At 37.5% G+C, this 25,234-nt stretch overlaps 1 protein-coding gene across 2 annotated transcripts in view; it reads right to left on the minus strand.

Annotated features, from left to right (window-relative positions):
- The window catches only part of GRIA3 (glutamate ionotropic receptor AMPA type subunit 3), a 154,463-nt gene that overhangs the window by 97,327 nt on the left and 31,902 nt on the right, over positions 1–25,234 (minus strand). For both annotated transcript variants that reach the window (XM_075053769.1, XM_075053768.1), the window contains exon 3: positions 21,605–21,844. In XM_075053769.1, coding sequence (XP_074909870.1) covers positions 21,605–21,844 — 240 coding nt within the window. The remainder of the gene's footprint in view (positions 1–21,604; positions 21,845–25,234) is intronic.

A 25,234-nucleotide genomic window follows, 5' to 3' on the forward strand; every position in this document is an offset into this window, starting at 1 on the left:
GCAGGTGGGGTACCTGCACTCCACTGACTTAAATGGCAGCCAGGCATAGATCTCATTGAGGTGCTTTTCACAATGTGACTATGTGTATGCTGAAATCCTAAATACCTCTGAAAGACCTGTCCTGTGTGCCTTTGGAAATCACTTATGAAAATAGGATATGTGCTTCTCAGAATATGTACTCTGTGGCCTGCTTAAAAAGTGGCACAGAATTCTCTACAGAATACACTGTTAATTAGTTATTTCATTGCAACATGTTCAACAAGTGCACAGATAAGGACTGCCTGACTAAATGGGATGTACACATATCTGAGGCAGACCATCAATTATTAGCTTGAAGAAGAAAAGGGAGACAGAAAATTCCCCTCCAAGGTTGCAGAGTAGTAGGGTATCTATTACAAAAGGAAGGGGTTGCATGTAAACTGCAAACTGCCTGTTTTCATACTTTCAAATTAAATTGTTCTTAATGTTTTCTCAGAGTTGTTTTGTAAAATTAGGAAGCTGTAACAAACACATCCTTGGGGCCAGTCAGCCTCAGTACTCCAATTATGTTGGGCTTTGCACCCAATTATGCTGCCAAGTGTTTACTATTATTTAAAATGTTTATATGCTATTTGAATATTCCAGCCAATATTCAGTGAAACAAAAGAACTCTTCTATTCCATTTGTTTTGATATTACACTGACGCATGACTACTCTTCCATGACTCCAAAGCCTCAAAAGTCTGACTGCATGGTTAGCAAACTACATGATAAAATATGCAAAAAGTTTAGTATTATCTAATCTGAAGGAGAAAATAATACAGTGAATGGTACACACAGCTAGAAGAACAAGCACTGATAGTTCTGATCACTCAATTTACCATTACTGTAGTTATTCAGGCAGAGAAAGATTTCACAGAACAAGGGAGGTCGCTGGTATATAGAGTGGAAATACTTTAAACCAAAAGGTTCTCATTCCACCACTGCTCTCCTTCAGTAGGGTGGCACTTGTTGTTTAGTCTTATTGCACCCCCCCCAAGTAAACTAAATAAGATTTATTTTAACACTTTCTGCCACTGTAATTATCTCTGTGCAGGTATGAAACGCAAGAGAAAACCAGGTCAGTCACGCCTGTGAGCAACCAGAACTGACTTCAATAAAAAATTTCCATCTAACCTTACTAATTATTAATGTACAGATGTTCTAGGCTCAAAGTATAATGCCTGTGCTTACTCCAGGGAGCTGGTCCCATCTGATTGTTCTCAATACTAACTAACCCTCCCCCTGCAATGAAATATCAAGCCAACATCTTTCTTTTTACAGCAAAATGTTCTATTATTGTTGTTTCTGCAAAAAAAAAGCAAACATTTGGAAAGTATATTCTTTAAACACTGGATTATTATGACTGTGCTATATACCCTAGTGTATCAAGGGGTCAAGAATCCCATTCTAATTCTACTGCTACACTTAACAGCTCTCACTAAGGTCTTAGCTCTCAATGCCAGATTTTCTTGCTCACTGTTTGGAGTATGTCCCATCACTTCACTGATTTTTTTTTTTTTTTTAAATGCAGCAAAAGTTCTGTCCCTGTTTTAAAAGGTCTACACTGCGCACCTCTGTCCTTATTCTTTGGATAGCCCTTTTGTCTCTGCCTGTAATGAAAGTCTTGGTGTCTTCACTCCTATCTTTCAGAAATAGCACTGTTGTCTCCTCTGCTGCACTTCATGGCTTCTACTCATTTACCTCCCCCATTGTGATTCATATCTCTCACTTTGGATGATGTAGAACTGAGGGAGGATTAAAAATAAAAGTGTGCTGAAAGACACAGGGCTGAGACCATGGTCCTACCACCATGCAGTTAAGCACATCTCATCTATTCCTCCACTGATTACATGTTGCACTAGTGGTTCAGGTACTCTAGGATAAATCACTTCAGACCTTCAGCCTAACTTAAGCAGACTCCCAAATGTCTGCTGTACTCAGGACTCTGGAGATGAGTGGATTTATGCCATTATCTATCCTGAACAGCAGAAGAGAAACAACTTAACATTCCAGTTCCTCAGCTTTCCACATAACACCACCACTTCATTTTTCACATACAGTAATACTTTATTCTCCCTCTTACATCCTGGAACTACAACACCTTGGGAGTGCAGCAGGAAGAGAGCTAAATTAACTGTGTATGTTCTACATCAGCACTTTTCCATAGTCTGCAAAGAGTTTTAAAACACTGGCAATCAACATTAGCCTAAATCTGCTTCAGCTAAAGCCATGTGGAATTTTTGCAGGAATTCAGAGATCACTTGCGACTATTCCAGCCATATTCCTGAAGAGATTAGTATGTGTTATTCCTAAAAGAGTTCACAGAAAGACTGAGTTTAGACCTAAGTGTATAAACCTGAATGACAGGAAGGACCCCAAGCCATTCAGAACTTAAAAGCCAACAATTTGCAGTATTTTCCATATAATTCTTTGGCTCAGAGATCAGGCCATGGCCACAGAACCTGTGAACAGCTATAAGAAGTCTTACTTACAATCTAGACCTGCAAATACTTCTTTTGAAGCAAAGTAATCACAAAGTAATTCACCTAATCCAAATCACTGAGTGCTTCTCCAGCACCACAGAGTTCCAGGGAGTTTTGCCACTCACTGGGGAGGGAACAGCATCACGTGCTATATCAAACTGCTTACATGCTTAAACATACATCAGCAAGGTGATTCTGTGATTTTGCACCGCACACACCATAGTTTTTCCACTGTGCTGGTGCCTTATTATTTCTGGTTGAACACAATAATATGGCTCGTCTCTTGAAGTTAATTTTTAACTTGTACTGGCCAACTGTATTAAACTATTAAGATAAAGCAAAACAGTATTTTATTTTGTTATACACAAAAAATTGGAAACCACGTCTCTTCAGGTCTATTTGTCAGCTTTACACACTTCAATTATCTTTCTTATCTTCCGATGGATGTGTTCAACCACCAAGACTTTAATTCTTACCAGTAGCACTTACCAAAGTGGAAACTCATGTCTGTTGACAAGAAATGAGTATGTAGTTCTCACAGCGTATCAGGAGTAACTTAGATCTTTTAAAAGAGTTGATTTTACAATAGCCAAAGAAGAGAGAAAGGGTAAATTTGAATCCAAATTATTATCTTTTAGGAAATCACAGAGACCAATTCATGGCCAACAGACATGTGATTCAAGCAGTACAGAAAAGTCTAATATACTAGACAAACTTCCCACTGACTTCTCTAGGAATTTTGCATGGAGCTGAACATCTGGTGTGGCACAGGAAAGCTCTTCCTTGCTATCAGACATTCGTATTTTCTTGCTTGATTTTTTTCTTAAATAAGCATTCATTATTGACAATGTGAGAAAGGTTTTACTCCCTACTGAAGCTTCAGTTCCTGTATTCTTCACATAGTACCTCAGAGCAACAATATTGAGCATGATCTTCAAACGCACACTGGATCCACATTTAACAATCGGTGCCATGGGATTGCCTTGCAATACTCAGTGAGCTTCTGCACCACCAGCTGTCTTTCAAAGAATGATTTAAATTTTCTTCTTGACATCTGAAGACCAAAATTGTGGCTTCTCTCCCAAGCATTCCAGAACACCATTACTAGCACAAAGGAAGGTAGGAGATGAAGCCTCTGATGTGGCAGCACTCAGACTGCATTAAAGAAGTTGTTCCACACTCAGGTGGAATGCGGTGGAAGCCAGCTTTTCCTTACTTTGCTGGATATACAGACTGCATCCCTCTGCACTGCATAGTACATAAAACTACAACACCTGTATCTGAGATACACATACTGACCTCAGCTGATACACTGCTAAAAGGCTATTTCAAATATTCTTTCTCTGCAAAGTCACATGGATAATACACTTCATTTCTTTGGAAAGAATCCCAAGGAAAAAAAGGGAGAGATCTTAAAAGACAAAATATTGCTGTGGTGCCCTTACTCTTTTTTTTTTTTTGGCCAGAAGCTGTGTAATTCTTTTCTGGCTGGCTTGTTCTGTCACAAACAGAATGACCTTTATTGAATGGTCAGCAAATGTGATGGTTTTAACAAAGCTACTGTTGCAGTGAAACTGATGCACCATGATTGTACCCTTGCCCACAGAAGGTAGAGGCTCCACTGGGTATTGTCAAAGCAGCTCACAGCAGCTGAATGCAACAATCCAATTAGTGAAACAAGCACAGTTCATGCATAAAGTCTCTTCCAGGCACCATTAGAAAACAAGACCCCAATGTATAAAGGCTTGCCTTTTAAACTATACATTTCTATTAACTGCAGAAGAAAAAAGTTGGGATTACCTTGCAATTTGATTTCATCTAAAAAGACCAGAAGTCTGGAAAGGGCCACTTCTTGTAACGCTGTGGCAGAGCTGGTTGCTAGAATAGAATAGTATGCCATGGTCCTTTACCATCAGGGCCACAGCTGATGGAAGAGACACCAACTTCTCCATCCTTCGCAAGGAGTACAAAAAAGCTTGCTTTCCTTGCAGTGTATTTTTTTGTTACTTAGCTTAACGGATTTTGGAACCTTTATCCAGCTGCTTAGGACTTCTGCTTTGAAAACTGAATAGGACAAAGGAAAAGCTCTCATCAGCTTTAATGGGATTTTTATCATGGCGTTTGTAAGGACTAGTGTCAGAACGAATGATACATGCCATCGGGGCTAAGAGATAAGACAGCCTCAATGTAAGATTTTGTCTAGGTTCATCTACCCCATCCACAACAATACTCTCACCACTAGAAGATGCAACTATGGACCACAGCTTCATTTGACTCCCATGGTGCCACAGCGCTATTTGTCTTCTGTATTGATGAGACAAAAATAACAGGGATTATGCTGACTCTCTGGAAAGCATCATGCAAGAAATATGACAGCAAGCAAACCCGACTGCTTCTTGTGTGATGGTTCTTGCATCTGGGTAGAACCTACTCTCAGTAGCCTTAGCTCTTAAATAGCTCCTTACAATAGGCATGGTTCAGACATCTGTTTCTGATAATCATTCCTAACTAACACCTGGGGCAAAGGGAAAGCATCTCATTTACATCGATAAAATAATGTGTTATTATTCACTTTGCTAGTTTGTTGCTTAAGTGAACAGCGTTTAAGAAGTCTACAAAGACAATGCATGATCAACACTACAACAGTACACAAAAGTCACAGGGACAAGACTACACTGAGCAGAAAATAAAACAAACATGAAAACATTTGCTCTGCACCTGAACAATTTTAATCAAAACCTGTTATATTTGTCTTAGAAAAATGTGTAATGATAATTTCATGCTTTTTGTTTAGGACACGTTTATAAATACCAATAAATGATCAGTGAATGCCAAGTAATTTTATATAATGCAGAAGGGCAATAATTCCATAATTTAATGATTTAAAAATAATTGCTAAATATCCATTTTGGTTTTGGCCAAATTTAACATGGGAACATATTTATAATATGTTTACAGTGTCTTAACTGTGATTTATTATTTTTTGAATAGTTATTAATAAAATAAAACAAAAAGTGGATGATAACAATTGAAGGTGAGTATGCAAATTATTCTAGTCTCAGTAAAATTATATGCTTGCACAGAATAATATGATATAGTACTTAGCTGAGATGTGGAGATTGCTAAAATAATGTTCTGATACATTTCTTTTTGGCAAAAAGCAGTGTGTTTATTGCTGGCTGGTTTTCTTCTATAAAGTGTGGCCATTGACCACTCTCAAATAAATTAAAAATGTTCTTTGATGCCCTGCATGAGTCACATATGGGCATATAACTTCACTTACCAGTTAGGGAAGTGTCCCGTTAGCAATTACAGCTCCATTAATTTAGTAATAGAGCTGGTGAATTTTTTTCAATTAACTTTACATTTACTGGAAGAACAGACCTTTAGGAGAGGAAGGGACCACAGTTACAAATTAATTTAGGCCAAGCTGAATTTATAACTGGCTGAAAAAAATGGAAGAAAATATTTTTCAAAATGAAAGTTAATGACTTTTACTTTCAAAATCTGAACAAAGTTTAAACTAAAGGTTAGTCTTGAAATAACATGGACCACAGTTTTTGCAGATAAACTAACACTTTTCAGCTTTGTCCAAAATGAATTTTGTAATTTCTGTTTCACTCAACATTTCCCACTCCTTTCAGGTTCCACCTGACTTTAACTTGAAAAACATTTTCTTTTTAAGCTTTAATTCTGTCAGGCAAGAGAGAAAATTTAAATTTGTTACTTATGCTTAAGAACCTAGTGCTGCATTATCACAGAATAAAGCAGAAAGCCCTGGAAAGGAAATGAGAAAAGACTGTGAATAGTAACTTGAGAAGAAGGTACTGCACCAAGGAATATGCTGTAAAGGACAGTCATTAAAAAAGACTAAAGCTAGGGAAAGCTTTCAGCATTTCTTTAACAAATATGACCCTAAAAATCCCTGAAGGATCACACATTAGAACATCATTTTTATTAGTTTACAGAAAACTAGTTTCCCTTGTGACACAGTGATTTCTGTTTTTATTGCTTCTAGACTCTGGTCCCTGTGTGACAGTTGGGGCCACTATTCTTCATACTGTAACTCATATAAACACAGCTCAAGTAATAAAATTGAAGCTAATTCTCAGTTTTCTAGCAAGATGTCCACTGAAGCCTCTCTTGTTTCCCTTTATTCTAGTATAATAATCAGCAACTCTTTGTTTAAAGTAGTTCTCAAGAACCCCCATTGTGGTAGATGATGTAGAAACAGAAAACAAAAATGTATTCACTCTCCACCTTCAGTAATAACTGCAGGTTAAATACAACAATTAAGTGGATTTCTACCATCTGACCTCAAGAGTGGTATAAAACATGACAATCAAAATATTACGAACTGGCCCACGATGAAAATTGTCTATTATTGATACAATGAACTCACTATTCTTAAGGAAACATTTGAAATAGCATCCATTATTCATGTGAAGTCCTAAAAATTACCTATCTGGGATTTGGAAAAAAGAACACACTTGCATATCAAAATATGGGAGAATTTTTCATCTTCTTTTATAATAATGATTTTGTACAAGTTTTTATCTCTGCATTACAATTTCGTTGTTTCAAATATTTAAACACATAAGGTCAAATCTTCATCTGTGCAAATCTGCATTGCTTCACTTCAAAGAAATGCAATGAATGGCTTTTGCTATGCTCTGAGGCATATTCTGATTTTTACACAACTGAACCAACTTGGTTACTTTCAGTAGCAGTCTGAATTCCCTGCAGTAAAAGTTTTAATGTTAAAAACATTTTGACAAAAATCCAGCTTTATAGTCAGAGGGAGGTCACTAAAGTCACAAAAACACTATCTGCAGAAAAATGCAAATGAATATCCCATAAACTAAGACGATATCTATGCAAAATGAATAGCACTTAAAACTTAAGAACAAATAACATCATTGCTCCCATTATGTTTTTATCTATAATTTTTACAGGAGACCAAATAAAGTGTTATGAGGATGCAGCTGGCATGTAAAATTCACTATAAGACAGACGATGATGTATTTGTATTGCCTACTGTGGCCAGTTTTTGAAGAAGGTCAATCCAGAGATTACTTAAATTAAATCTAAACTGTAATGGTCTACAGCTGCTTGCACTTAATTTGTTTGGCTTCATAGATATTATTGATGAAAACTCAGTGTAATTCTATACACTTCAAACTTTTGAAGCCACTGTTCTTATTTATGCTTCCAGATGTGTAGTTTCATAATAATTGTTAAACTAATGGAAATTACTGCTATATAAATGGGAATTCATAATCAAACAGCCAAGTCGAATACTTCCTTGTAAGGAAATGGTGCTTTAATGCATAAATATTATTATATGGTTCATGTCAAAAGGGAAGCATTCTTTGGTCTTAAACGTTATGGATGCTGTGTGCAGCTAGAGTTTTCTCTGATTTGTAGCATAAGGAAAACATGTAAACCAAAATGGTCATGATTCAAATGTACGCCATTCACATCCACTTTGTTGCTTTCTTTGAGAAGTGTAGCTAAATGGATCCAGAGAGGACAACTACAATAATAACTACAATAATACAATATACATGCATCATCTAAAGCCACAATTTTCACTTCTATCAACATATCTAAAAATAAGCAATGAAACAACCCTGAAAAAACCTTCAGGGTACCCAAATTCATTTTAAAATGTGGAAAGTAACTATCCTTTTTAAATTGCTAGGGTTTTTTTTTTTTTCTTACTGAAACAGGACAACTGCCACACTGTGATGAATGTTTCTCAAATGTTTGTGTTCAAACTGTCTCAGTGATGTGGAATACTTCTAAAACCAACACATACACTAATGTAACAGAGGCAGTTACTTTGTAAGGCTTTTTTAAAATAGCATAGCATGAAAACTCAAACTGTCAGTGCATAAATTACTGCTGCCTTGAGGCTGCACTAACTTATGCATCCATATATTCACCCCATCATATAGCACCCCTTTCAAAGAAAAGCTCAGATCTCCCCTCCTGCCCCCATCTCCCCACCTCTCTGTGGCAACTGTTACGATATCATTAAAAATAAGTAGGCTTCCACAGTACCAGTGTAGGTGAGGGAGGGAGAGAACTGCGTTAACAAATGACAGAAAAAACCAAACAGGAGGGTTTGGGGTTTTATTTTCAAGAAATCTCTGCAAAAAATGTTATTGCAATAATTATGTGTTCATGTAACTCATTATTATTTGTCTACAGACAGGCATAATTTGATTTTATTTCTTTAATAAAACTTGATCTAATTTGAGGTTATCATTGTCAGTTCATGGACAAAAACAACTGATCGATAATGCTAGTACTACTAAGCAATAGGCAATTCTATCTACAGAGCAATTACTGACGCTGGTGTAGTCAACTCAAAGGTTTGCTCTTGCTGAGCCAAACAATGTCAAAAGACTGGCTGCTTTATTTTTCATTTCCCTCTTTTTTGTCCTTCTCCCCCCTCCAAAGAATAAAGCCTTAGCTTGCTAATAAAAGATGTGCTAAACTACACAAACTGAAGACTAATATTTGCTCCTAAAATCATAACTTCCCCTTTTTTAAGCAGGGGAAAAAAAGCCAGTGAGAAGTGAGATTGCAACAAATAGCACTCTTTGATCTAGAAACACATTTACAATATCTTTAGTCTTAGGAGCAGAACATGACACAATCCAGTCTAGACTATGATGGTGTTATGTGTATATAATGCTGGCAAAATAATTAAACTGCACTGAAAGGATTTTATACTGCAGTTCCGACTTAAACTCATCTAATTAAATTCTTCATGAATTAATGCACAAAGATTGAGGTCAACTTAGTATATGACTTTGACATTTCATAAAGATGAGTGACAATTATGGATTCTTTCATATATTTTAGATGGCTCAGCAGGACATAATGGCAACTGAAAATTATGTCCAATAGAGGAAATATATTGTTTATATCACGACTTTATCCAACATTTTATAGTTTATTTTATGTATTCACCCATTAGAACCACCCATACTTGGGTATTAACTACACCACTCGTACTGAATTGAAGGCACCCAAGAGTTTTAACAAACGCTTTCCCATGTTAATTCTGAGACTACATCATTATTTTTATATCACCAAGGGAATCCCAGTATAAATTTACAAGGTCATGTATAGCCTTTGCTACAAAAATGACAATACTATGCCCTTAGAGTGATCAGCATGAAACACCTTGCTAAAAAAGACACCTGAAAGTGCCTGCATTATTTGCCATATTTATGTGATGGCTTCAGAGTGTTTAAAATATTCTAAAGTACCATGAGAAAATCTTTAATGACCACTGTCATGCATTTTCTTCTCTGGAAAAGTCTTCTTAACTATGACTCTGAGATCTAGACAGCTTAAGAACAGCTCAGAGCCATTGTCTTTGAGACTGCTTTGTACACCATGCCATAAGGAGAAAATGAAAGGAACGAAAAGGCTTTTCAGTGATTAGTTGCCATTTCATTAGGCTAAACTACAATAGCCAGAAGTGGCTTTTACTTTACAAAGGGGAAAGGAGCCTCAGTTAAATGCTCACAACACATAAGTGCTGATTAAAAAAATGCCACAACCAAACAAAGCAACTTGGATTTGTCTTTGGCCTTGGGTAGTATGGCTCAATGCAGTGTATGGTGTGGCTGCGCTCCTTTATAAACCCATTCTCGAGTACAGTTGGGCAGATTATTAAAATCTGAGTTATCAAAAATGAATTATTGCTCTCCTGAAAATGAATAGAGAGTGGAGAAATAACTTCATAAGCAGCAGAAGAAATGCTATAAAAATATTAGCACTTTATGCAAATAACTGTAGTCCTCTTACATCTGGTATGTGTCACAGCCCTGGCAATTCACTGCATATTATTATTATCAGCATTGACAAAAATACCCCCAAAGCAAACAACACCTCAGGAACTCCTAAGAAACCTTAACAACCACTGCTTGGTATCTGTTAACCTTTCCAGACTGATGCTGTTTTATCATGTCAGCATGGAACAGTGATGCTCATAGCTTACCAAGCATTCTAGCACAGATCACTGCGCTTGGGCAGAGAACAGAACTGGAGTTGTGTTTCCAGTAGTCACGGTTCTGGCTTATTAAATTCTTCAGTTTCAGATATGATGCCTTAGCCCACACTGCTCACTAAACTACTACTACCTTGGCAAAAGCACCTCACCTTACTTAGGCTCCAGCCCATTCACCTGGAGGGAGCACAGATGTACTTCACGTGCAAATCCAGACTCCACAGCACACCCGCTTCGCAGAGTGCTGCCTGAGGAATCTGGCCCTAAAAACTGAAGGAGAAACACTTCAGCAATAAAGGGGATATTTTGCTGTTGTAAGAGATGACAACTCTGTGCTTAATCACTTTTAACAAACTGAAGAGAGGCCCTGCCTAAATGCTGCTATACTATGCAAATCACTGACTGGTGATTTGTTTCTTTGGGCGGCTGACAACCAAAATAAGTCAGAAATACTTTTTAGTGCAAAGCAACAGGCTGTGAACACGATGAGCTCAGGATCAGGAGGAATAAAACCTTAGGTCACCTTTCTCTCCCAATGATTCTTTGCATCATGAATCAAAGCAAAAGAGGTGGCCAGGAAAAGCTATGCATCTAGAGCTGAAGAAATGAATAATTACTTGTTACTGAGTACAAAATTAATGTCAGGAACTTTTCCCTCTTTTCTTTAGAGATTAATACTTAATCACTTCATGGAGGTATTTTTCATTCCACTGTACTACAGTAGTACACTGTCTTATACACCTTCTGAAATGCAGGCTCACAGTGCTGTCCAACTGTCAATTGCAAGGAGGAGAGTTAAAAAAAAAGAAAAGGAAAGGGTGTGATTTTAAATGTCTCATGAGAAACCAGAGAAAAATCTATCTCCGTAAGAGAAAAATCCTTTAAAAACTCCTTAACCTAACTACAATGAGGTCATTTTACCTGCCAGCTGAGTGGATTTGTCATAAACGTATTCACATTTATTTTTCTTCTACAAAGCATTCAAGTCATCTTTATGCTACTGAGACAGCTGATATTTTCTGGGAAGAAAAAGGGATGTGGTCAAACTAGTTTGGTAAATTATCTGAAGCCTGAAAGAAGAAGTTAAATCTAAAAGGGCCAAGTGTCACAGATGAAGGAAGGTATTGAAGCTATAACCAATGGATTCCTTCATATAAACTCTATGGCAAACACCATTTAATTAACCATCTTAAATGCAAAGCTTCTTAGTAATCCCTTACGAGTTTCTCCAAAGGCTCAAGAATTTTTTCTAGGTGAGAAGGGAAATTCATGGTAAAATTTAAGGGAATTCTTGTGTAGGAATATGAAAAACTGTTTTTCATTAGTAACCATAGCCATTGATTTCCAGTATGATGTTCTGCACATCCCTTAAATAAAAGCTCACTGTGCTTTCAATTTAACAAAGGTACTTCCATATACATAAGTAGAAGACGATCAGGTTGTTAACCTGCTGATCAGTACATCAATTCTTCCACCTGAAAAACAGGACTGAAAACCCTTGCAGGCCCCACACAGATATTGTTGATCTTCATTCACTGTTGTTTGAGACCATCCAATGAAAATCACTTCAAAAGCACAAAGCCTTTAACAAAGCTAAATTTTTTACACACCATTCACCCAGCATGCTATTTAGTCCTGTATCAAAAGAAATTCAAACTGCGTATGAAGCGTCTCTTTTGGTAGTGAGAAAAGCACATGTCATTGCTTAGCTGAGAACCTGCTTTGGAGTATCTCAGACCACTCTATGAAAGGAAAAGCTTTGATTTACTGACTTGCTGAGATACTCCATTTTACTCACGTATTCCTCAAGCATTGGAGAAATCTCCTTTGTGTTTGGTGTTTTTTAGCACTTGCAACTATTATAGTAATTCCATTAAGCCACAACAGCCTGTGATCATTCTGCAGAAGTTCTTCACCTGGTGAACGGATTATTTGTCTGGGCTGAAGATCATCATCTCACTATTGTATCATGCTCACAAAAGTGTGGGGTCTCTCATAGCCTATGTAGAGAATCTGTTCCCTCATTGTGAATAACAAACAACCATTGCTCCACAAAATACCATGGGCCACCAATAAGAGCTGTTGCTCAGGTTAAGAATGAACTATTTCTAGGTGAAGAAAGACACATGGGAAGAGTAAACTTACAGTCAAGATCCAGTGAAGGGTGATGAAATTTGAAAACTTGTAAGAATACTAACATGTTAAATACTGCTATCTTAACTGCATTAAGGTATAGGATGTCAAAATGCTCTTTCTTTGGAAAACACGTGATAACCACAACATGCTACTCCACTGAAATTCATAGTAAAGTTCACATACTAATGCCATGTCACACATCTCTCTTTTTGATACATACCTGAAAATTGCTTCATCTTGACTCCATTACTAAACAGTGCTGCTTTCTTCAGTCCCACCCAAAGTACTAAGGCCTTTACACAGACTTTAAGTCAGCAAGACAGTTCACTTCTACGAACAGAATCAGCGCAACTCCCCAGGTGAAGCTAGCCTACCTTGCTCCGAGCATCCAAATGCCAAAGACACCAAAGGCTTCCAGTCTTTAAAGCTACGCTGCATATACAGATGCAAAATAAAGTAACTCAAAGTAACTTTAAGTAAACTAGATCTGTTGGGTAAGAAGGGTTAAATAAATAGGTTTGATAAAAATTTACACACATATAGGTATTCTTTTCTATACCCTTCCTTTCTAGTCTAAAAAGTCCCATCTCCTCCCTGAGATCAACAAATTCTACCTCATCTCCTCTGGTTCCAAGCAAAGCCTTTCCATCACCATTAAGGCTTGGCTTTGTGTCAAGTCCTTGCCCTTGTCTCAGAGCAAAACGGCCAACAACCCCTCTCATGTATCTTTTCAGCCCTTCCCCCTCTCCACCTGCACTTGCAAACTGTCTTGAACTTTAGCTTTGTTTCAAGAAATCTGGAAATGTGAGATTCTGACCACTTAAGTCTTGCTGATACACACATAAAATCAACTGAGAACAAAAGCTTCTGCCACTCAAATTCCTTGCACATACAATAAAAAAATTAAACGTTATGGCTATACCAAAAGTTGATAAAACATGCATATTTATGAAAAGGTAAGTATTTAAATGCATGCATTTACACAAATCAGTTTATAAATACAATTGTTTGCAGACTTCATTTCTAAGGCATGGGTGAGTGGCAATGCTGCTAGTTCTGTTTACTATGCAAGATATTCAGGGCTTCAGCTCATGTTCCCAAGAGTTCCAGTTGCTTTTGTTAGGACCATGAGGGTAGCACATATCCTGCTTTAGGCTTCCAGAAATTATTTATGCAGGACTTTCCCATTCATACTCTGTACCCTGAATATTCTGACTTGGTTTTACAAGCTGATTTCACGTAAAGCAAGGTTGGATTCTCATGCTCTCTCAGCCACAACTGGATTCATGCTCTGCTTGAGTGAGGCTACCATAATACCCTACCACAGCACCATTATGTGTGGATGGAAGAATCGATGATACATCATCACCGCATGAGCAGTATCGGGGCTCTGTCATACAAAGCTCTTGCGTTCCTGCTTTTCTTCATGAACGGGCTGACACAGTTCCTTACTCTCAGGGGCTCCACGAAACAAGACACAAATTTGTTGCACATGTGCAGTTACTCCACCTGTTGGACAATACTGCTGACAGTAGTGTGTGTTCCAACAGCTTCAAGGGGTGCTCAGGCATTTTCCCTGGGCATCTCAACACCAAACCGAACCCATTGTTTATACACAAAACTTGTAAAGAGGCACAAAGCTGCAGTACAGAATACTGCCATGAACTCTATGCTGTTGGTCTTTAGCTGCATCTTAGTCTTGCCAGTATGATACATCTCATGCTGGATGACTTTCAAAGTTGATTCACTCCTCTTGTTCATAAGCTAGAAAAACGGTTTAAGTGATTACCAGGGGTAAGCTAAACAAATAGCAGCTAATGGGAAAGATCAGGAGAAAAACGCTTAGGGCTCTCAGTCCACCCAAAACCCAGCCAACAACCATTCTCCCACGCAGGGTCTGAATGTTTGTTTGGAGAAGGATCAGGCTTTCTTCTGTATCTGTGTACCACAGAGACCAAGATAAAAGGAGTCTGTATGAGACTTTAGAGATTTCAGAGGGAATAAATGGAGAGTGATTATCAAAAGCTATATTTAACTGTTCAGGCTCAGATTATTCCCGAACACATTTAGGCAGTAAAGTCAAACAGTAAAGCAATCCTGGAATATTTCAGTTAAGGTTCTGGCATGTTTCCTGAATAGAGCCTTAGTTCATACATTATACTGCCGAATGCAACGAAGCAATGCGCCCTAAATAAGAATGTCAAGATTTGCCTCATTGTCAGGGTAAATTACTTGTATTTCACACAAACACTGCTAAGCAGTATCTATGACTTTCTGTTCTATATAAATACAAAGTCTAGTCATTATAAGATGGTAAAATCACTCGTTCCCAAAAGGCTTACAGTGAAAGAAACAGATAATTTTCTTATTGCACATCACTATATGAAGTATGATTGTTCTTTAAATCTAAATAATGGATTTTCTACCATAAGGGTCTTTATACTGTGTGCGCTTTATATTGTACCAGAGCTTGAAAACTTGAACCTACATCATATCCTTTCAGGAAAGCCATGCAAAAGATGCAGCCTTTTGTGGCCATGCTGCAAGTTGCCTTTTGCTGCCATCGTGACTTAGAAGAAAATTTCTGGATGGCAGTTACTGGGGCACATGATTCTTTGAATGTACAGACCTGTGACGCCTGTTCCTGTGATATGGAGGCCAAGCCTCAGCTCGGGAGGTCTTGCCAAGATTTTATTCCCTGCTGTGCATTTCCCAGTATATAAAGAAGTGGGAAAGGAGAATGAGACAGCTCATCTACATAGCTACCTAAATGCTAGCAATTGATATTGTCTACATGTCACCACTCCCATGATCCTGGGCTGCTGTCCAAAACACTCCTGCAAAAGAGCCAAAAAACTCAGAAGAATCAAGGTTTGCAGTAACTCTTCCCCCATTTTGTCACCTTTGGTGTTTTATAGGCTTCCAAGCATGCTTTGTATGTTCCATTATTCTTCAGCACAGACTGATATTTACAGAAGATAATGTCAAGATTTTAAATCCTTTCATACTTTTGAAAGTGTAAGCAAAATATATTGCATCAACCGTATAGGTGCAACTGAGAAGAATTAAGCAGGTATAAACATACTAGAAAACAAGAATTACAATTTTAAAATGGAACAAACCCATGTTTAATTCTGAGAAAACTGTCAGCCAGCCTTAAATCCTTTTTCCTTCATGCAATGGAATCAGACCAGTTCTTCAGCTAGTGGAATAACTCCCCTGCTCTGAAGAATAACCATATTAATGAACAGCTCAGCTATTGATTCTTTTGACGTTTGACTGTCCAGCAGGTGCTGAATTCAGGGTTTACTAATGCTGGTGTAGCTGCTACCACCAGTTTCATTTTTCCCCTTTATTGAAGAATGATCTTTATAAATGAAGATAAAAGTTCCTGACATGCAGAAAGACAATACAGAGTTTAACAAATGAGCTGTATGGAAGGAGGAGTTCTTTTGCACCTGTCTGCTGATGGAAGGTGCTTATAAACAGAAGTCAGTCATTCTGTGTTGGATTACATTTTTCATTGCTGTTTTTAGCAGAGACTCAGTCCACCAGAACCTGACATCCCAAAATCCCTAGGAATCCACCACGTACTAAAGCAGATTCTTTTTAGATTCCACAATAATTAATCTTACTCCAGATGTTTTGCACAGAATGTTATGGTCTACATATCAGTAATCTTCAGCGCAACTCTTATTTCATACAAAAAAAAAATCTATCCATTTAATTTTGTGGAAGATATAATGAGCCTGGTTCTACATACTGCTTCTTTTATCAGCTCCAATCTCTCATTCTCCAGGGAAAGCAGTACAGAAGTGTCTTGTCCTTTGATAGCAATAGATAACTAACCTCATTTTGTAAAAGCAGAACTAAACAGAAGAGTTATTCTTTGTCTTCAGCAGAAGCAGTGAATCAGATCTCATTGCCTTGTACTGAATCCAGTTTAAAGCATTTCGACGCCTTACACATAATCACTGAGAAGCTTACAGTTGTACTTTTTTTTTTTTTTTGGCTCATTACCTGGCATTTCTTTATGCAACAGGGTACCAGAAGGGTTTATATTTGAGGAATAAGACAGGTCATATTTTCTGAAGCTGTATTTTCAGGTCTTCTGCATCTTTACCCATCCATTATGTTCAGGTCAAATTTTTGTGTTTCTGTGGCAGTAAAGATTAAAGATGTAACTGCTTTTAAAGCAGATATTTTCAACTCTTCTTAGCCACATAACCTGGGGCTTTAGACGAACATTTCCATGCCTCAGCCTTCATCTAGCCAGTGTTAAACAATTAAAAAAAAATAAAATTAGCCAACCATAACCCTACTTACCAAAGCTTTTTTTTTTTTTCTCCTTGATTTTAGGTATCGCTAGATACCTACTGACAGACTAAATCAAAACCAAATGACAGAAGAATTTCAGATTTAGAGAGGTATTTGATTACAATGCCATAAACACTGTGATCTATCTGTACCTCTGTCTAGACTGAGCTCCCACTGTGTAGGTACACAAAGTCACTTTCCTGTCCTGTGATGACTCCTATGGTCTGAAGCAAGAGGAAGAAGACTTGATGCACATCGCAGAAATCACAGCAAGAGGAAGAAGACTTGATGCACATCGCAGAAATCACTTGGTGTGATTTTGTTTAAATGATCTGCATGACAGAAATCAATGTCTTTGTGCACAGTAGGTATGACAAATCAAAGTAACTTAGGACAAAATGCCTGTTTTGTATTGACAGATGGAAAGTGAACAATCTGTACCAAAGAGTGTTTCTCAGGCAAAAATAAACTGAAATGTTACTTAAGAAACATTATGGCAATTTAAATAAACAAAAGCTTCGGTATTACAATCTATCACACCATTTTTATAATTAAATGAGAAGTGCTTCACACTTTCACACAACATTAAGATGACTATGAAAACCACAAGCTTACCTCTCCACACATTCATATTAGTGTTACTCCGGTCCACTGACTTCAGTGGAATAACATCTGATTTACAGTAAAGTAAGGCAAGAGGAGAAACAGACCTGAAGACTAGAAATAAACCTGAGGTTTTTGATGAAACATAGTCTTCAGCATGAGATGCAAAAGGTGACTTTCCTGACAAGTGCTACCCAAATTCTTAATAGGTTTCTGTATGTAACCCCATCTCATTTCATCCTGACATAATCTTAATTAGTCTTAGTTCTACTGCAGAGAAGCCTACTGAGGCAGTTAGCACCATATAATTAATCAGCTATTTTGCACACATCACAGCAACCAACAGTGTCAACTTACTGATGTGAGTTAATACAAACAGAAATCAACCCTGCCTTTCCCTTTCACATGAACTAAAAGCATGTGGCATGGAATGAACATATGACTATTTCTTCTATACACTGCCTCATGTCCTTTCTTCCCTTAGCAGCCATTTCCTAACGCATCATTACTCTCTGCAAAGTGTAATCTGTTTTCTGCTGGTACTAGGAGAAGAACATGCAATTTGATATTTCTCTTAAACTTCAGTTTCTTCACAGAAGAGTAAGTCCAGCAACTGAAATAAGCAATGATAAGACATAATTCTTGCTGCTGGAATGCATAAATCTCACATTTTATTTTTCTTTCTGTGTGCTTTAGCAGTTTTTAAGAAACTGAATTTTGCACCTGCACATAAATATACATTTGAGAGCACAATCTGCAACATTCAGTCATCTCATAGCAACAGAAAATAATGTACTTACAAATATAAACATATACAATGTACATACTAACTCACTGGATTAAAAGCTTCACCACCTATTGATGTAATTGCAGATCTTAACTTTATTCTATTGTTTGAGATTTATCTTTTGTCTTCACTGCAGGAGCCAAACATCACAGTATTGTGCCTAATGTCACCAAGGGGGAAACCATATGATTATATGATTTGATGGCAAAGAAGAAAGAAGCCACTGCTCAAGGAAAACAATTTTATAAAGCTGATTCTCCATTTGCCTAGGCTTAAACTGAAATAGTTCAATAAGCAGTATAAAACCACAAGAAGGTTTATTCCGTTTTGTATGGCATCTGTAATATGATGGGGTATTCGTTAATAGTCAATGCAATGTTTAATACATGGCAGTGTTTTGCTTCAGCAGAACACTGTAAAACTACTTGCAAGAACAATTTAGTCCATAACTAATATTCAACATAAGAAAGAATAGTCTAATGTTTTGAGATTTCTCAGATTCTCAGAACAAACCAGTGAGATAATCATTGTAATAGAAAGGCAGTACTTAAATGACAGTTTATTTCAGGAACTGACAGTAAACTGCTTAACACCTTCTCTCTACAGTGTTTGTGCCCCAAAGCAGTGAAGTATCTAAGATTGGAATTATTAAAAATTGTTACAGCTCTAGTGTTTTCATTTCCAGTGGTATCTCAACATAGGAACATGTACAGCCTATTCACTACCCCACACAAGGAGTCATTTACCATTATTATTGTTCAACATCTTGGGATGTTTTTTTGTATTTGAAGGCCTATCACAAGAAATTACGCAGCCTACTGGAACTGCTAAATGTTTCAGGTGCTGTCATCCACAATTACTACTCATCAAGCAAAGGAATCTGATGTCTATTTCTCAGTACCTAATTGCCCTGCCTCTCCCTCCTATATGAGTCTTCTTAATTTCTTTTAATGCTGGAAGAATACAGCAATTATAACTCTGATAAGACGGCTACCAAGTTTGTTTTAACCTAACTGAATCAGCAGTAACTGAAGATAATCAACTGTTCATGTCTGTTTCTATTTTAGAAGATGGCAAATATGTTATCAAACAACAGCAACGAGTATATATGTATAGGAAGGAAAGATAAGATGTGGTAAGGTTATCCTAAACAACTCAAAGCCCATCATCAAGCTACCTATACCACTGATGCCTCTTCTATCCTAAAGATACAGCTGTCCTTTATCTTCTAACCCTGAGCTACATTTTACAATCCTTCAGTCACCTGCACTATCATCTAATTCAGATTTCGCACTCTGACACTTAGTCTGAATGTCTGACATAACACACAGCTAGCAAGCCACAGTAGGTTCACAACATGATTTTGATTAGTAATTGTAAGATTGTGAGTAGGATGTGAATGGGAAGTCAAGACAGGGGGCAGAAGGCAACAGAGGTAAAGTCAGATTCCTGGGGCTAATTTCACCAGCAAGAGCTGTGTTTTAACCTGTGATTAAAATCTCAGTAGGAACAAGGCAAAATGAAGCCTAGACACAGCCTAAACTGTTCCAAAGGGATGAGACATCATAATAAGCTCATGATTAGACTGTGTCTACCTAAAGATTGTACACACTGAGGATTGTAGAAAAATGCAACTCTGAGTCTGCAAGTCTTCCCTCGTGACTTCTGTCACCATCTCAGTTAGCTTGATAGCCCTATCATCCAGACAAGTTCTAGTGAAACTGCCACTGTTTTGGATGATTTTTCCAGTCTGAAGTGCCAAATTTCTTATTAGGCATGACCTTGGATGACTGATGCATCTCCTTCCAAAACAAACTTTATTAGCCTGAATCATGATAAGTTTCATCAGTCCTGGAACATACTGACATTCTACTTTTATTGCATGCTGTAAGTTTATCACATTTGGTCACATCAAACCTTTCTTACTCAGACAAATGGCATATTGACAAGAGCTTTCATTTAAAAGTGGACTAAACCAAAAATATGGATGTTTGGGTAGTGGTTTTGAAAGATTTAAAAACTAATGGCATTCTTAACTTCTCCATACTTTCCTACTTGATCTCATAGCTAGCATTTCTCAATGCTAGAAATATTTAACACCTCCAAATGACTCAGAAAATTCTGAACTCTCAGCATTCACCTAAAATCAGACTAAAAATTGCTTTCTTTCAACATATGGTATGTCCTTAGCTGGGTGATGCTATTAATCTTCAGTGTGAAAAGCACAGCCACAGAAGACTTGATCTTAATCAATATGCAGTAGCGTAGGGTATCAGAACTTTGTCATGGGAGCCAGGAATGGACTCTAAGCTTCTTTGGCTCTAGCCAGACCCCTTTGACCTGAAGAAGGTCTTGGAGTTGTTAATCATAAAGCTGGTGAGAAGGGCAGTGGCACATCTATCTGATGCAAAAAATGCTACCCAGGTGAAATCTGTAACCAAGCAAATTCTGTACACTTAGAGCAGGTGGCAACAGCTGCTCCACAGAAATATGCAAGATTCCTCACAGGAAATGGTTTCTGATGCTTAAATCTCTTTTTGACAGGATTTGCTACCTTTTATGCTTCTTAGTAGTTAACAATTGGCTTAAGTGTAAAAACACTGGTTTTAATATGTTTTCATTTAGTAAAAACTTATCTCTGGTCATTCTTGTCATGTATCTAAATTCATCTCTGGATATCCATGTGACATATCTAGAGCATCCTTTCTCCAGCAGAGCCCTAAAGCATCTTATGTGTTATATTCTTAGACCGTTATTGATGCCTAGACATCTTTACAGCGTATCCTAGTATGGATTGTCTTTGTCCAGTGACAGGAGAAATGCACATTTATGTAAAGTGGTGTGGGATTTGCAATGTCACGCACAACGGAAGGTCTTGCTTAACAGCCTACTTCGTAGTGCCGACTTTATTTATTTTGCAAGGACTCAAAAACCCTGGCAAGTGTTGAGTCTGCGGTTCCATGGAAACCAGGTATTCCAAATTGAATGCTTACACTGCTAACACTAACCTCCAAACAACCTCTTTACAAATGATCAGTAATATGAAAATGCCTTCTTTCCATCTATCCATTCATCTTAGTTTCTTCAGAATAAACTTGTTTTCTAGGACCATCAGAATGTGCTATCTGCATCCAGAAGAAAATAGGGATGGGCTGCACATGCTGATCCTGGTAATACTTACAGCAAGTTATGAAATAGAAAAATCACTTAAAATGATGGCGCTTACCCCGTTCTGTGTCATAGAGGTACACAAACTTTTCCCACTTATAATGAGTCAAGAGACTCAAGATGGCTCCTTTTAATGCTGGCCGCATCTGGATGACAAACTGCACATCTGCATCTGTTGGGAAGCTGGGTGTGACGAAGGATGTGTGAAGTGCTCCACAAAATGATGTCAGTGTGTTCATTGACATCTGGTCATAGAATCCAAAGATGGCGTAAACTCCTCTGGAAAACTGTGAACAGACTAACAAAGACAGACAGAGGTGTTAAAATCTGACATATAATGAATGCAACAAACTTTTAAAGTGTGTTTGAAGTAAGCCTTCTAAGCAATCCTGAAATTATTCTGTATGCTGCAGCAGATGGAATGAATTCATGAGATAATATATACTGATTTCAGTGTAGCTGTGAGTTGTACCATCTTTGTCACAAGTAAACTGGCCTGAGCACATTTTTGATTGTGATTTGTCCTGCTATATTGTTATAATCCACTAATCTCTCCATATTCTTTAAAAACAAACATGGGATTACATTGCTTGTCTGTAAAATACCCTCCCTCCCTTGAGTACCACCTGTTAGCAGCTACATAACAAATGTCAGGTCTGCCTGAAATTCAATATGTTAAGATGTAGTTTTCCCTGGTATCCCACCTTGATTCAGATCTGATTCAAAGAAATCTGGATGTTTTACTCCTTTCTAGTCCCACAACTCTGAAATCTCTGTGTGAAACCTGGGTGTGGTCTTTTTCAGTGAGAAATTATGGTGGCTTCTTAACTGAGTGTTAAAATCTTTCAGAAGCAATTTGGAATGTGTATGGCTCATTAATGACAACGCAAATAAGGAACACATGGGATGTGTTCATGGGATGAAAGTTGATAACCCTTAACCAGGAGGCTTTTAGTTATTAACTTTTCTGGTGTCCTGAAGAACTCATCTAGTACCAGAAAATAATCAAAATGCAGTCAAGGGTGTTTTGTTTCACATGCACTTATCTGGGGAAACACTTCCTTTCCCATACTTTGTAGAGATTTAGCAATGATCACTTGGGACAAAAATTAAAGTATTTCAATTTATAAACATGGTCAACTTCACGGAAGTTGCAGGGAAAAGAGTTTCTTTGTTGTTCAACTCCGTAGCAACAGAGCAAACTTCTTGTGACCCTGGGTTCTTTCCATGGAGGAAGACTGCATCAGAGACAGCAAGGGAGCCTGATATGTGGGATGCTGGGGCTCTGGTCCATAATAAAGATTGTACAACTGAAATACACTACAGCATAGCAGCACTTCTAAATCAAAAAATTTTTGGACTGAGATGAGCAAGTTCCATTTGTAATGAAGATAAGTTTCCCAGAAAAATGTTCATTTAACATTAACAATGTTAAAGAACATTAACAATGTTGTCAAGAACTGGATTTAACAACAGTTTTCAACTAGCCCCATTAACCACTTTTGCAAAAACACTTCATATTTAACTTTGCAAAAAGCAAGGGGAAGTAATTACCGGTAAAGAAGACATGACTTCTACACAGAAATATACAGCATCGTTACTTCCAAAAGTATCATCGTGAAACATTTCCTACCGTAAATGCTACCATTCAGAATCACTAATGCCTCTAAAAGTAATTTTAAAAAGGATTCTCCACCATATCAGCTCATTGATACAGCATCATGGATAACACCTCAAATAGGTAACCAGGTGGGGAAATTCTATTTTTTTCCTGGAGATCCAGATGCAAAAATAGAACTGCTCTTAAGGAATTTTTTTAAGTGTTTAAGCCACTGTAACAGGACACGACCAGTCGTGGATACCAGCAGCAAGTAACAGCTGGTGTAGACAGAAGAGATGCACATGAGACACAGAGAGGGAATAAGAAGTAGTGATTTCTGAAAGAAAAAGTTTGCCGAAGTTCTCAACCACAGTAAGGAAAAGATATAAAAGAAGTTATAATATAGCAAGAATTTATTCCCAGAGGCATGACTGAGGAATTAAATACACTGTTTCAAAAGGCATTTTGTTAAACTATATACCAGCAGGATATAAAGTAGAAAAGCTACCGTAAAAATTATCTGCTGAAATAACAAATAAAAGGCATTAACTTACAGGTGAAAAAAAGGGAAAAATAAAGACTACATTAGAAAGTCTGGCAGTCTCCAAATCATTTCAATGGCATGTAAGCCCTCTAATTTCATGGAAATAATCACTGGAGTGGGGCTAGCAGAGCTGGGTGTCCTCACATACACTGAGTCAGTACCTCACAGAGCAGGCTTCTTTTACATATTTATTAATGGCCTAGTTTACTAGTTTTTTATGTAGATTCTGTACTGCGGAGAAAGCAGAGAAGAGCAAGTATTCCAGGAAACATCCCTTCTTGCCTGACCCTAAAAACTCAGAGTATTTCAAACAATCCTGGGTTCACCCATTATTTCTTATCAGGTATAAGGTATAAGGCTCTTGAATACTTTTGAACTGTGACTCCCCTAAAATCTCTCAGATTTACAGGGGCATAGTATCTGAAAAAGAGAGTCACGAGGGTGCTCAGAAAACCTACCATGCTATCTAAGTGTAGGACTATAATGAAGAATACAGATTAGCTCTTATCAGGACTGCTAGTTCCTACACCTCATAGAGTCAGTAGAGAGAATAGGTGCAGTGCTAAAGGTAACTGACAGTGGCTGGCTCCAGCATGGACCAGTTCCTCTGCATTGTGCTGGGAACCAGCTGAGAATTGGTCCGGTTTGTGCTCTTTCTTAGCAATATGGCACCTAGGCACTGTGGTCAACAGTTTGAAAATGGTTCAAGGTCTTTGTCCTTTGGACAAAATTCTGTCTTGCATGGTTATTTTAAAATACTGAATTAAGGTCTATCTATTTTCATAGCAGTTTGTGCTCTTGCTCATTTATGCGAAGAGCCCACTCTCAATTTGTGAGTAATCTGAGAAAAAAAGTCAGTGTCTGTGAACAACCTGACTGTTAGCAGGACCTTCTCCAAACAATACCTAATAGCCAACACGGAGCTGCTGCTTGCATGGAGTATCCTAGCACAGGTGACAGCTTCTGATTTGGCCTTTCAGATATCTGTGATTTTTTTTTCCTAAAAATTCTGGAGGATCACCAACAATATCTTCTAACAAGCATAGCTCCCTGACCAGTCTTATTTCCCCTGATTCAGGTTTGTATTCACTGCAGATCTTTAAGATTTAACACTTTTACGGACTATCTGTCTTCTATTAGTTTTGAAAAATCTTCATCTCTTAAGCTTCTCTGCTTATTATAGCTTATTCTTCTTGACTATCTATTCTGCATGCACTGTAGGGTGCCAATTCAAATTTACTGGCCCATTTAAAAGGCAGATAAACTGTTGTTTTTATAAAGAGAAGCTAAAAGGCCAATTATCTTGGTCCTCAATGTTCATTTGCATTTTTGAACTCACAATTTTGTTACAACTTTGTAGCATTAGGTCTTTTATTTAGTTTGTGACCTAATCTCCTATGTGATCAGATGAGCCTACTGAACATCCACGAACCCGCAGCCATACTGTTACTTGTCTTCCAAAAACCAAACACATAATTACATTCATTTTAATTAAATTATTATTCTAACATCACTGAGCCTTAAGCAAAATTTAAAAAAGGCTA

This window comes from Buteo buteo, chromosome 22, assembly GCF_964188355.1.
Source record: "Buteo buteo chromosome 22, bButBut1.hap1.1, whole genome shotgun sequence".
In the NCBI taxonomy this organism is placed as follows: Eukaryota; Metazoa; Chordata; class Aves; order Accipitriformes; family Accipitridae; genus Buteo; species Buteo buteo.